The sequence below is a fragment of the Haemaphysalis longicornis genome, unplaced genomic scaffold (genome assembly GCF_048455015.1).
Source record: "Haemaphysalis longicornis isolate Haplotype H1 unplaced genomic scaffold, Haemaphysalis longicornis Haplotype H1 scaffold_12, whole genome shotgun sequence".
Taxonomy (NCBI): domain Eukaryota; kingdom Metazoa; phylum Arthropoda; class Arachnida; order Ixodida; family Ixodidae; genus Haemaphysalis; species Haemaphysalis longicornis.
Window position 1 is genome coordinate 27,167,453 of NW_027526225.1, and position 14,832 is coordinate 27,182,284.

The 14,832-nt window shown below is 46.4% G+C and overlaps 1 protein-coding gene across 1 annotated transcript in view; it reads right to left on the reverse strand.

Moving 5' to 3' along the window:
* The window catches only part of LOC144161539 (uncharacterized), a 78,146-nt gene that overhangs the window by 641 nt on the left and 62,673 nt on the right, over positions 1–14,832 (reverse strand). Inside the window, exons 11-14 of the mRNA XM_077692194.1 lie at positions 14,408–14,562; positions 7,823–7,988; positions 3,626–3,807; positions 1,169–1,307 (exon numbers count right to left, since the gene is read on the reverse strand). Of these exons, the coding sequence (XP_077548320.1) occupies positions 1,169–1,307; positions 3,626–3,807; positions 7,823–7,988; positions 14,408–14,562 (642 nt within the window). The remainder of the gene's footprint in view (positions 1–1,168; positions 1,308–3,625; positions 3,808–7,822; positions 7,989–14,407; positions 14,563–14,832) is intronic.

A 14,832-nucleotide genomic window follows, 5' to 3' on the forward strand; every position in this document is an offset into this window, starting at 1 on the left:
TGCCGAAGACGCAGCAACACGGCATCTTCGGAAACGTTTCTGCAGCTAAAATGCAGCAAAGCGCGTTATCTCTGATTCGCATTCGGAACGACGTAAGTCGCACGCAGCCGCAGAGCAGGGAGGATATGCTGAGACTACCACAGTTGACAGACCAAAAACTAATAAACAAATAAATGGCGGGCCCGTGAACCATCGCAGTGCAAACAAATGTCACGTGATTCGAACTGGCCAATGATCACGGCGGCGGCACGGAACAGTATCAGAAAAAAGTGCCGATACTCTGTAACCTTATCTAGTGACACTATCGGAATCGACAGACGCGAGAGACCCAAGTTCGATTCCGACCTCGCGTATTTTTTTTAGGCGCCTAATTTTCCTTCGCTTATCATCATTGTCGTCATCGTTTTGTGAAATCCGTAGTGAGTTTTGCTCGGACATCGACGACAATAGTGATGTACAGAAAGCTTCGCTTTAAAAACTCAGGTCCGTTGCGTCGGACGGCTGTGGATGAGCAGCGGAGCTGTGAAGTGACGGCCACTTACTAACAAAGATCGGCCTCCTCGCTACTACCCTCACATTCTTGGATGTCAAATCAGTGCACGTACATCTCTGTGCCACTGCTTGGACCGGTTCAGTGTGTCATCACAAGCCAAATGCCTTCCACAACCCATCGAAATCATTCACTACGGCCACAGAGGTATAGGGCCGTATTCGGAGTTCCTCCTCCACTCCATTGGCTCCCTTCACTCGGCTGTGGGAGGATTGCGCAATGCTTATGCGTGGGGAAATCAATTTAAAGAATCTCCTGCACTGGACGCTCGAGTGGAGGAATGATTCAGAATACCAGGGATAGTGTCATCGCAACTAACCCACGGTCTGCAAACAGTTCGAGGACTCCTCAGCCCTTCTGGAAGGTTCACCAATTCATGACAGTCAGTAACTTACGCTATCCAATGCGTATGAGTAACGAGTCCCGCTGTTCCTCGATGTACTTCACATTTCAAGCCCTGGCTTATTCTCCAGTATGTCGAACTTGTTGAAATGCTGAATATGTTTATAAATGAGTGACGTCAAAAAAGTGTTTCAGTACCATACGCAGAGCTTACGACGGCGGCTACCGGTCTGAACAGGTGTCATACAGAGAAAGATTCAGTGCGAGCCCGCTTACTTGCAAAGGCTTCGCTGCGCTGAATGGATGGGCGTGATCTCCGTATTTCCTGATTTATTCTGCACGAAGCGACGGATGTCGTCCTTCGCTGTCGAGTCACACGATTCCCACTCTTCGTTAAATTCTTTTAGCTGACAAACTGCAATATCAAGAAAGGAAAATATAAATTAGGTTGTTGGTAGGCATTGTTGAACCACTTGATAGCCTTTTCATGTTGAATTGTTAAAATGCCTGCATTTTTTAATGTTTTATAATTTCGTTATTTATTTGAGTATACCAATTACTTCCGTTTCGCTGCGTCATCTATATATTCTGCCTTTTTAATCAACTACCGAGTGTCCCGTTCCAGCCATTTGGCTTCGGTACCTTATTTGTATACCCACGTGTATGTAGCGCTTTCAAGGCAATGAATAATCCGGCTTTGCTTTGCTTCGCATATTACTGAATACGCGGCATTTCTTGCTCTCTGGTATTGCTTACTTCCAAGCGCTTTGTTAGAAAAGTAGGCTTTGCTAAAAAATGCACATGAACCGATGCGATCCAGTTTTATTGTACAAAAAGATTATAATTAAAGCAATTCGCACAAACAAAAGCTTCTCTGGCAAATCGCGAAGCTCGAGCGTGACAGTAAAACAACACGTCCTACTTGTCCACAATAATCTACAAATGGGAGACAAACTGTACATCTGGGATAACAAAAAACTGTGGTTGATTCCTCGGTCATAGGAATCGGCGCATCACGAAAGTGAATTGGGCAGCGAAATCTAGAGCTCAGCATGATTTGCAGATCGGCGGCTGCCTTGTGGGTGTGCTTGGCGAGCGACGTCCTGCTGGTGGGTCATTTCGCAAAGGTGTACTGGCTTCATTTCCGCGACGGATATGACGTCAGGGAAATCTTGGTGTATCCCGGTATAAAACACTTTCGTGTTAGAATATAAAACCCGAAAACGAACAACCCTAAGTATAACGTACTCTTTAGTAGTAAAGGTTGCTTCCCCGCAAGAAGCACCTCTGTGCAGGGGTGCATCCTTTACAGGCCACTTGCTTCGCCTGACTGGCGCCATTTCCGTGACGGATATGAAGTAAGTGAAATCTTCATGAATCCCGGAATAAAACACTTTGGTGTTAAAAAACATAGTGTTTTATTGCCCCCGCCGACTGCCTCAACAGCGCATAAACACAACAGTGCAAGTACGTACGTTAATGTAGCACCTTGGGTGTTTCTATTCGCTTGGTCCCAGTCTCAGCGCTACCAAACTTCGGTACACCGCGAAATTCGGCAGCAGCGGCGCAAAATCAAGATAGAGTCGCAGGTTGAAAGGAATTTCACAGCGTACAAAATGAACTACGTCACTTTCCTCTCGGTGCAGTCTTATGCTGACACCTTTTCCCGGTACAAATGCATACATATATGGTGGGTGTGCACTTAGAGTTAATCAGTTTTCTTACCCTGGTAGCATTTAAATCCCCCCGAAACAGTTCCCGCCTGTGGGTTCTAGTTTCATAATACGTGTCCTGCATGCCGCTTGACGAAATGCACAGCCCCGCGTCCACAATTTTACCGCGTCTCCGTAATTAGCCACCCCGCCATTAGATTTTCTATTCTGAGTTCTTGTCGACCACCGTTTAGAGCGTTAACTGCTCGGTTATATCTCACTTCGGCTACAGGATACATTGATTTGTTTCCCTACGGCGGCTTCACTGAACTTACTCTGCTACTAGTAACTAAGTAACTGAACATACTATGAACAAGACGCTAGATAACTTCATGAATGTTGTGGAGTCACTGATGACGTTAGGTAATACTACATGAAGACCACAGTGGAGATTTGCATCAGCCTCAATGTCGAAGACGGACACTTCCATTACGGCCGACTTTGCCATGACCTTGCCATGCCCTGTACGACTAGTTCGGAACAAAGCATTCACGACGGAGAACATATCAGACATATAAAAGCTGATCCTAATTAAGCCACTCAAAGCTGTCTGAAACTAGATAAAATTAATTTGCACCTTCGTCACGCCTCCCGAGGTCGTTCACTCTATCGTCACAGCTCCAGCTTCGTTCCTTTGACAGGCGGGATATGAAAAGAGTTCTGTTTGGCATTCTAGCGTTAGTTCACAGCACACATTTCACCTGCATAAATCTGTAATCCTCATTACAGCGCCTATTGTCTTAACCAGACATTCAAAACGTTTGTATTCAATATGCAGTTACAAAACTGCTTGCAATTAAGATTTTACTCACAATTACAGTGATTGCAGTAGTTACAGAAATTACCTTAGTAATTAATACCTTACAGATTTTATCACCTAATTACTAGTGATCAGTATTAATTCCTGGTTAATACTTGCAGTAATTACACCAATTACCCCCTTATTACTGCAGTTACAAACCTGCCTACAGTTACTATCTGCTTACAAACTCGAACCGCTTTTTCCGTCCCATGATCATACCTTCCGGGCGTGGCTGACCAAAATCGCTGGGGCTCTCAGGGGTCAGCGCTCCGCATTCGTCTTTGAACTCCAGCAACAGCCGCTTCTCGAGTGTGTACACCTCGGGGCTCAGCAGCGTGGAGTCGTAGCATCCGGAATCCAGGCCTGCCGACCGCACGCAGCGCTGCATCTGCTTCACAAGCCTTGAAAGGAAAAGAGAGGGAGACTGGCTCAGTGGCTAAGGCGTTGGGCTGCTGAGCACGAGGTTGCGGGTTCGATTCCCGGCCGCGGCGGCCGCTTTTCTGATGGAGGCAAAAAGCAAAAACGCCCGTGTGTACGAGATTTCGGCGCACGTTAAAGATTCCCAGGTGGTCAAAATTAATCCGGAGCCCTTCACTACGGCGCGCCCCATAGCCTGCGTTGCGTCGGCGCGTTAAGCCCTACAATCAATCGAAAATAGTGGGAGGGGATTAAACCAGTTCCACTCAGTGTTACATCTGCCGAAACAGCGGAGCTGTGGTCCTCTTGTGCCCGCCCGAACGTCAACGGGCGCTTGCCCAAGAACGACGGCGCCGTCGCCACGCAAGTTCTACGGTTCGTGCAAAGAAATCGGCCGATAAACGTCGGAAGCGGGAAGGAGAGGCCTCCCCACTGCGAGACCACTGCGCCCTCTATGCATGGGTCTTTGAACTGGTTTTGATAAGGCCGTCGGCCGGTTTGGGAAGCTGGTCACACCCAGGGTGACGCACAAACTTCAGCACACTTACGAAAAGGCTTGGCCTATACAGCAGCTCCACTGTTAAAAGGTTCGAGGCCCTTTGTGAGCTAAGAGCATACCAGCAGAGTTTATACATCACGAATGCCTAGTGCGGGTGCCTTATGATCTAGAAAAAAATTACAGTGCATCCCTTCTACCGCGCAGTAATGCCGTGCCCATACATGTTGTTGTTGACCGGGCTATGGTTCCACTTTGCCGTGAATTGTATCTACAAAACGTTCTTGCTTCAGGCACGGCTACGTTGAAGTCGCCAAGTGGAATCAGTGTCGGTATGCTGAAAACCGAATTATTCAAGGGAGGTGCCGAAGAACTGCTCGTAATTTCCCACGGGCTTGTTTAGTTATTTATTTACTTTATACCATTACTTCCAGCGCCTAGGCATCACAGCAGGGGAGTTGGCGGCGAGATACAAACGAGTCACTAGCACAGTCACTTGTTCTGTCAAGGCATAAATAACTGAAAAGAAGCACACAACTAAATAGCACTGAAACACCGACAACTTCACAATTCGTTAAGCAGGCGAGCGAATGTCTGGATACTGACACAGACGGCGTCGGCTGGTAATTCGCTCTAGAGCTACATATTCAATGGCAAAAAATAAAAGTCATTATATGTCCTGCACTTCATCTCTGGCATTTTATTACTCTGATCACGTCATCGGGATACACACACGTCATCGGGATTTGTCCTTGCTAACTCTGAAAATGTTAGATATAAAATACAGAAGTCTCAATCTATGCTTCCTACGTCGCTACCTACGTTTTTTTGTTGTTCTTTTCAGCACGGACATATAGTGCATTGCTAAATTATGGACAGGCGAGCGCCGCAGCCGCCGCAATTACGATGTCATGGTTGCTGCTGGGATGCGCCTCCCTTCAGATATAGAATTTATGGAATCGGCTGCTTGTAAAATGTCAGTCCCGGTTTTACGAATTTTTCAATTTAACGAAATCATTCGCTGTTCCGAGTGACTTCGTTAGACCGGGTTTAAACCATAGTAGGAATAATCGGCATTTTTTTTTATTTCACTGACAGAGACGTAGGTATACGCTTGGTTGTGTTTAGCCCCAGTTCCGACAGCTAGACGCAAACGACAGTGATTCGTCGCGGGCGCAACCGCCGCACACGCGTCCCGGAACCCGGACTGCGAAGCCAAGTTTAGCAACGTACGCTACTACGTACGCTACGATTCCTCGCTGGCAACACTGTTCTCAATTTTCGAGGTGAAAACCACTGGTAAAAGAAGCCCCGGGTTCCTTCTGTGTGTTTTGTCTCTTTTGTGCAGCGTGTTTAACGTTAGTTTCACTTCGAATATCATGAACCGACTGGCCCAATAATCGACCTTAGTCACCTGCTATGAACTTCTGACATGTGCATAGGCTACAGAATGATTAAAATTCCACAGAATGAACAAACCTTTAACCCGCAACTCTCTCAACAGCACAAAGCTAAGATAGTGACTATTTTGTGACCTTCAAATCAGACACATGCGTTGGAGACATGACCTGCAGAAATACCTCGAGCATGTTCATTACAGAACCAGCAATGCGGGCTTCGCCTAATTAGGTATATGCAGGCGTTACAATGGCGAAGAAGGAATCTAAAAAGAAAAAAATGACGTAAAGGAATAAGGATCGTTACGTCGGTAATGAGTGCACAATTGCACTAATTGACGGCTACATGACTAATTTGAGCACGCTAATACCAAAAAAATGTGGCTGATGCCTCCTTTATAAGAATCGGTAAAACACGAAACTGAAATGTGTCTTCCCAGGAGCGTTAAAACGTTTATTGTGCACCCATTAACTTGCACATCGCTATTTATATCACGTCAGTATGGCACTGTTAGACGCATGAACGTAAGACACTGGATTTCACGCGCCGGAACATTGAGTAAATCCGACAAGCCACAGCACCTTGAAAACCGCGCGAACAAAACCGGACCGAAACCGAAACCGAAAGCAGTAGGTGCCGGAGGGTGCCTCGATTCACACGCGTCCCGCGTACACGGAGACGCTGGCATCGAGGCACGAACTGTCAACGCTTATTAGCGTCATGATGAACTACTTCGCTTCACCTCTCCTAGACGACAGCACCATCTGAATGAATGAGATAGTGGGAAAGATATAAGGCGCGTTCGTAAACCTACTTGCGCTTGAATTTATAATGCCGTGGGCATAGCGCTGTGTACCTCCCGGTGCGGCGAGAGGGTTCGTGGCTCGAATCCGGGCGGAGGAGCCGCGTCAATGAAACTTTTCCTGGCGATGTCATTTGCGTGACGTATATGGCGGCGGTCCATGGGATCTTGGTGTACTTGGGCAGAAAACACTTTCGCGTTAAAATATACTACGCGCGATTACGTTGTGTAATAACCCTGCCTTAGCAACCGCTGTCTGCTGCATATTACGTATCATCTCATCCACGAGCTGTGAGGACGTCATCCCTCCACTTCTTACTGTGTGACCTCGTAATGTATCACGCTTATTCGTGCGTCTTTTGTGTAACCTTCAATAAACGTAAACTTTCTCTACCAGACGAACGTAGCCGAAAGACAGGACGCGCAGACCATCTTTATGGGTCACTTGATGGTAGTGAAACTAGGCGCCGTTTGTCTTTTAGCGAAGGTTGCGAGAAACTGTGCTCCCGTCGACACAGACGCCTAGAATTAGACTTTTCCTCTACAGAGCTAGAGGGAAATGCTCTGGAGCTCTCAATCTAATGCAGGTATCTTGTAAAAAATTACATTGAGACTGGCTGTGAAGACGTCTCTATTATTACGCCAAAATCCATTTATATATCGTATTTAGTTAGTTCACAGGGAAGTGAAAACGTTACAGAATTCCCGTCTGCTGTCTACGGAAAGAGTATTGTTACACAAAGTGGCTGTAACTCTTGTTTTATCTAAACTATTTCTAAGCAAATTTATATGAGACTTATCCGCTATGAAGTCTCTAACATTGTCATCTACTTTTCGTAGTTGCCTGTAGTTCACATAGGAGTGGTTAATATTGGGGGATTCCCGACAGCACCTTTAAAGTTTCGGGGCCATTCCATCTCCACTGTAGTTGGAGGGCTCTAAATTTCAGCAAGACTTGTTGACGGGCTAGTTGGTCTGATACTTGAAAAGCCATGAGGATTGCGCGGAACGACGACACGAACGAGGATTGTGCGGAACGACGACTTCGTGTCGTCGTTCCGCGCAATGCGCTTTTCCTGTTGTCTCCTCTTCGTGTCGTCGTTCCGCGCAATCCTCGTGGCTTTTCAAGGCTCTAAATTTGTTTATTGTGATAGCCGCGGCAGATGAGAGGGAAAGTAAACGAACCAGGCACTTGCACGCGCAGGGAACCACGGCACCGGTGACCCAACCATTTGTACGTAAAAATTGTATACAAACGCAAACAGCTGCAAAATCACCATGGCGATACTGTTGGAGCACTTACGGACAGACTCGGCTTCTGTTTGACTCCTGATGGGAAGACGCATTCTCCGCGACCGTAACCATTCGGTAAAAGGTGGCGCCACAGAAAACAAGCTTCTTAACGGCCTTGAACTCGTCGCAAGAGCTTTGACGTTCCATCCTGAGGTAAGAGCGTCTTTTGAGCTTTCCTGCGTCAAGAACAGAGCACTCATGTTTACTCTCACCTGGCTGGTTTCAAGTACCTCGTCTACTTCGTAGGCAAAATGTCTGGCGTTATTGGCAGGGTGACATACATACATCCATGAGATTGATTATTGTATATTTCAGCTGTCGTCAACGTATCGACAGCGCAAGCCAGTATGTGTGACGGGGAAGAGCGGACTGGGGCGTCTTGCAGCGGGAGCCTCGATGTGGGCTAGTTGGTTACAGTTGTCAAACATTAGATGGTTTTAGTTTCACGTATGTAACAGTTTCACGTACGTAGAGCTTTCACATATGACAGAGCGCATGCGCAGAACACAAAAGGTCGCCATGAGTATCACGGACATACGATGGATTCTAATTTTTACGTTGCGGTCTACACGCCGCTTCCGTACGTAGAGTTGACCAACATGGCGGTGCCCTGCCCTTTCTCTTCGCCGTGATAATACCGTAGTCGCCACTCCCTAAGGCCGATTTTGTGTTCTAAGCGGTTGATTTCGCCTTCAATTCGCCCATTCTTACCCTCACCCATGAAGCAGAAATAGTTCCAAGGATAAGAATGGGCTGGAGTGCATTCGGCAGGAATTCTCAGATAATGAATGGCAGCCTACCATTGTCCTTCAAGAAGAAAGTGTATGACAGCTGCATCTTACAGGTACTCCCCTACGGGGCAGGAATTGAGAAATTGGAGGCTCACTAAGAGGGTTCAACTTAAATTGAGGACGACTCAGCGAGCAATGGAACGGAAGATGATAGGTGTAACACTAAGGGACAAGAAGAGAGCGGAGTGGGTTAGAGAACAAACGAGTGTTTAACATATTATTAGAAATTGAGAAGAAATGGGCGTGGGCAGGGCACGTGATGCGAAGGCGAGATAACCGTTGGTCATTAAGGGTAACAGAGTGGACCCGTAGAGAAGGCAAGCGTTGCAGGGGGCGGCGGAAAGTTAGATGGGCAGATGAGATCAAGTTGTTTGCGGGGATAAATTGGTCGTGGTTAGCACAGGGCAGGGATAATTAGAGATTAATGGGAGAGGCATTTACCCTGCAGTGGGCGTAGATAGGCTGGTAATCATGATTATGATGATGATGATGATGATGATGACCCACACCCAAAGTTTTAATCGCAAAACAGCTTTGGTTTTTCAGATAGACAGACGATTTTTCAGCTGTTAAGCCTGACGAAGTAGCGTTTGTCGTCGTCATAGCAACGGGCTCGCGAGATCACGAGTATTTACAGCGGTGTCTGAGTCTATTAGTAAATGGAGCTAGGAATAACGCTCGGCTATGGGCGGAGAACACGAGCATCCTGGCGCCCTACGCGCAGGGTGCATCGCGTACGTGTAACTAGTGTTTCAAACTACATGCGCATGGGCTACGGATTTGCTTACGTGATGCTGTACGTACGTGAAACCAAAACTGTCTATTCTTACTCAGCGCACAAGGGCCCATGACGTCCTGTCCATCCTGTTCTCCCGTGCACAAAGTAATAATTTTTTGTGTCTGCAGCACACGCGAAATACCCTAATACTACTCAGAGGCAACTGATGGCATGGCAGCATAGTTGCTCGGATGAACCCAATGTCGCTGTCTCACCAAACATTCAGTGACGTGGTCGATCGGGTGGCGATCGGCGGGGCCGAAAAGGACCCGCAGCCATAGTCTCACTGGCGTCATGTCTGGCTTAAGCAAAACTCAGCCGCCAACAAAACGGCCGCACGCACGCACCTGCGGGGTTGAACTGATGGATGGAAGTGCCGACGCCACCGCAGGAACGTATGGCTCCGTGCAGCGCGCGTTTGCCATGCTTAGAGATGATGGAGGGAAACTGCACCAAGCGCTCATATACCGCGGGGGTGTGGACCTTGTTCTGGGCAATGGCAAAATATCTGGAATCGTCGCCTATGTTGGTCCAAAGCGGAATGAATGGACACAATGCCGACCCGATGTGTATACTAAGAAGCTCCGAAGCCTAAACTCATACCGCTCTTCTAGCGCCATTGCACATTAAGCCCCATCAATGTTTCTACTTCGTGACAGTATTATTTCAAAGATTAAGGCACCAATGCTTCCCTCAGTCGGCTGAAGCACTTGTTACAACTATCTGGTATTTTTAACAGATTATACCAGTGAGGATGGTGGTAATGATGATAACGACCTTCGTTGAAGGCCCACTCTTTTGCCGGCATGAGCGAGTCCCTGCTGCGTGCTAACCTGATAAGAGAGGTTATAACAGACAAGTGTTTGCAAGCACTCTGTCGGAAACAACGACGTTGGCTTTGCACCGGCTCCGACAATGAATGAATTCAGAAATGAAGAAATGGCAAGAATGAGAAATGGCAATTTTAGTAACATGGTAAAGATCAACTCGCTCAGTCTAAGACTGCGGATTGAAATGGATTAAAAGCTGCGAAGTGCAAACTCAATCAATCAGTTTATATCCCAGAAATACATCTGCAAGCGCATGCGGGCTAACACTAGACTCGTTTGGTTGACTGCGCTCATGAACCCATAAATGGCCTTGGCAACACGATTCCAACGGAGACGAGATCAATTCTGAACAAGCTCTTACGCTTCAAATAAACATAACGATTTCAAAGTATTCCTTAATATACTAAAAACTTAGGCGGAATGTTTAATACCTAATTGTTGGTAAAAAGCAATGTGTCCTAAAAAAATAAGCGAATCAAATCTCATCACGGTTACAAGAACAAACAATACATACAACTGAATACAGACAACTGAATATAGACAAAATGCAAAACTAAATATATAAATCGCGGAAAAAAGAAAGAACAGTAAGAAACAGGGTTTTAGGAAAGCAAGTATACACCCCAAAAGGCACATTGCGTATGGTACAAAGGTACAAATTGTTGATACTGCGTCGGCATTGTGTTTTCATTGAGCGGGAGATTAATGCGACCTGGGCATATTACAGTATTTGCGCGCCCTCTATCGGCTAGCTTGTTCCGATTTCCGAAACCTCAATTTGTATACTATCATATCGCAGTAAGCAGACATCAATTTTCTTCGACACGTCAGTGCGAGTTTCAGCTAAGCTTCAGTTACAAAGAGAAGCGCGAAAGGGTTAGGGGAAACTACAGAAGCGGATAATTGAAGGTAAGCCAGCGTCCAGCGCGCGTGCATCACTATTTGAAGTCACATCCTCATGGGTGAGCGGTCATTGTGCAATTTTCCCAAGTCAACGTAAAACCCCTTACTTACGTGATGCTGTATATCTGTCGCAAAAGAAACGAAGTTCGTGCGTGATCGTATTATACCTCATACCCGACGTCGCGAATACCACGGCAGTCACTATGCTCCCGCATCCCGCCAACTTAAAGGGACAGGCAACCGAGTTTTGTCGAGTACATATTCTCAATCCAAAATGAAAAGACATCACTTAAACAGCTTAACCCAAAAAGATTTCGCCGATAGTGCTCTATAACTTTAGAAATGTGAATTTTTAGATCTACAAGCGATACGTGTAAAGCCAAATTGCTTGTATTCACTGGCGAGGCACGCATGCAGGCAACCGTGTAAGTGCGCCGTCAATCGTTATGTCAGGCTCCGCGGGATGGCGGTACTTGTCCGTGCTAAGCACTTGACTGTGTTGCACGTTACAAACTCTACCTCATCGAACGCAAAGTATTGCCTCGAGTCCAATATGAGTGCGATTAATAACATCTCTGTTGACGCCACCATTGAGAATCCTGTTGAAACGGAGCAGACGACGCACGACGGCGTTTTTTTTTTTTTCGGCGTGCGGGCGCAGTGGCCTAAGCCGCGCCATGTCCGTGGCGCATCGGCCAAGTTCGTGGCCGTTTCCAGTGTTGCCAAGCGGAGGAATTGACAGCTAAACTTTTCAACGAATACCACCTATAGGAATGCCGGTAACCATGACAGAGTGCCGTGCAGCAACACAGTTTTAACTGCGCGGGAGATTAAAAGAGGTGTATAAAAACTTGCCCCCCGCTAAAAAAACAATAATGTGCAACCTTTCCTGTTCTTTCATGAGTTTCTGAATAGCGTGTTGAAAAAGACGAAGTTGTTTGGACACGCACGATGTGTCACATTTTGACACCCCATGGCATCACCGTTCAGACTTCAGAAATGTTAGTGCAAAAGTAAAACTATTTTCGCCTGTTTACTTAGAAATTCCTTGCGGTTGCCCCCTAAATAAAACTCCAGCTTTCATATAAGCTAGAGGACATGCACTCCACAAAAATTTGTTGTGACACAAATTAAAAACTAACACCCACCACGAGTGTTTATAAAACGAAAAAAGACGTCTCGGCTCCCGTACGGGAGCCTTGTTCACAATGAGCTGAGGGGGCGAATGTGATCTGGTTATGTTGGATTCAAGATGTGACGTAGGCAACGCGCGTACACGTGTGAGAAGTCACCGTCATTGCGATTAAGTGTGTGCTCCGTGGTCTGGATTGTCAGGGATTCAGATGACGCCGTGAGGTCCAATTCTTTCTTTTTTTTCATTATTTTAGCATTGGCACAATCTATTTCGTAGCGAGTTGCTTCCGTATGTTCGGCCAGGGCGTTATGTGATATGTTTTTTTTTCTTTTTCACGTCGTACATGTGCTGCTTGAGCCTTTACTGTAAATTTCCTGTCTTGCTATAGCTTCGATTGCAGCCTGCGCAGGGTATGCTGTAGATAATTCCTGGGAACTTTTCTTTCGTTAGCTTGTCTTTGACGTTCACCAGGGAGTGCCTTAACTTTTATGTTGGTACGTGCGCTACCTGGACGCTGTAGGCGCGTAGAACACGCGCCAAGTGCTCGCTAAGTTCAGGTAACATGGGGTATCGGCGTCGTGTCCTTGTTCACGAGCATACCAACGAGATCGCATTCGCCCCCTCAGCTCATTGTGAACAAGGCCGAAGGTACGGGAGCCGAAACGTCTTTTTTCGTTTTTAAACACTCGTGCTCGGTGTCAGTTTTTTATTTGTGTCGTGTTTCCCCGACCAGACGGGCTTCCGTCCAACACTTCGTTTAAAAATTGGTTGTGTGTCCTTTCTAACTCCTACCTGCTTTCTGCTTAGTGCATTTAAAACAAATGAAAGAGCGCCAACTAGACAAGACTTGAAGAACACGGGACCGCTGCCCTTACACTGTACTCTACCGTTCGCGTGTTCCGCCTTTTTTTCTTTTTTCTTTTTTTTGTACGGGCGCACACTTACCTTGCCCGACGGGATAAGATTAAGAAGACGTGGCGCCGGGGTTTGAACTCTGAAGCGTGCAGTGCTTATTCATTCCATTCCCTCCTCGCTAACGCACAACTGTCGTTACACATTTCCCCGTAAACCTTTGTCCCTCAAGAAAACGCCAGCCTATACCCAAAACGTTCCACTCTTCGACATGACACACGTATTGCGCTGTTTTAGGGGTCAAACCAGTCGTGAAATGTGGTGAATGCGAAAGATAACTGTGTAAGCATGGAATCCATGACAGTGTCAAAAAAGAATATATCTGAATGCGCACTTATGTGCGCTTATCTGGACGACCCACATTTGTCGCGTAATTTCTCCTGACTTACTCCCCCCTTGTTCGCGCATGCGCTCCTTTTGCATCTGTCTTTGTTGTGTGTGAGCAAAAAAATTAATTGATTGATTGATTAGTTGATTCAATAATTGATCAATTGATCAATTGATGAATTGATTAAACAGTAAATATTTGATTGTTTGATTATCCAGTTGGTTAACTGAATAATGGGTCAAATATTTAATTGATCAGTTGAATATTCATTTGATTGATTAATTTATTAATCCATTCATTTATTAAATATTTCTTAATTGTCTCGTTAATTAATTGATCATTGATTATTTGATTAGCTAATTTAATGATTAATTGTTTAATTGTAGGATTTCACGCACCGACGGAACGCAGGCGATGAGGCGCACCAAAGGCTCCGGATTAAATTTGACCTCCTGAGTGGGGACCCTTCACGGGCCCCTGAATCTCGAACACACGGGCGTTTTTGCTTGTCGCCTCCATCAGAAAAGCGGCCGCAGCGGCCGGGAATTGAACCAACGTTCTCGTGCTCAGAAGCGCAACGCCCTAGCCACTGCGCCACCGCGGCAGGTGCGAGTGAAAAAATACAGTTGATGTCCAACGCTAGACCCGGTGCTCTCTTAGAACTTCGAGCCTCGTCCGTAAGGCGCTGTTTTAGTAAGTTTCACTGCTCCAGCCATGCAACTAGATACCAAACTATACCCAAAGACGGTTGGGTATTGGCTACTACCAGTCAATATAGCTAGCTACACCGAATTAATAACAATACAGTTGGGTATTGACTAAACTACACCAAAGACAGTTCGGCATCAACTATACGGGTATTGACAACCATACCCGAAAACAGGGGACCACATGGCATACTGAGATGGTGTTTCTCACCTGGACGAATACTGCAGCTCAGCCGATGCTTGTTGTTAAACATTGTGACAATACAGTCGCGCACCACGCGGAAGTGGGTGAAGAGGACGGAGAGTTCCGGGCAGGAGTTACTGAGTACGTTCTTGTGCAGGCAGTCCTGATAGTCGTCCAAGAGCCTGCGCGGGTTTAATTCGCGTTAGTTGTGGACGTGTGGTTCCTATAAATTTGGCCAGTCTGCCGTCTGGGCCAGTTTTGCATTACAACGGTGTGTCGTTGCAGAGTTGAAGACGTTTGAAAAACGGCACACCGGTCGACTGCAACGCTCTTTCAGCGCAGTCACCACGCTTGCCACTGAGGTCCCAGTCTAAAATCACAACAGGAATAACGCAAAAAACTAGCAAGAATTTCTGTCGTACGACAAAAAACTTTGTTGTGACAACAGAAGT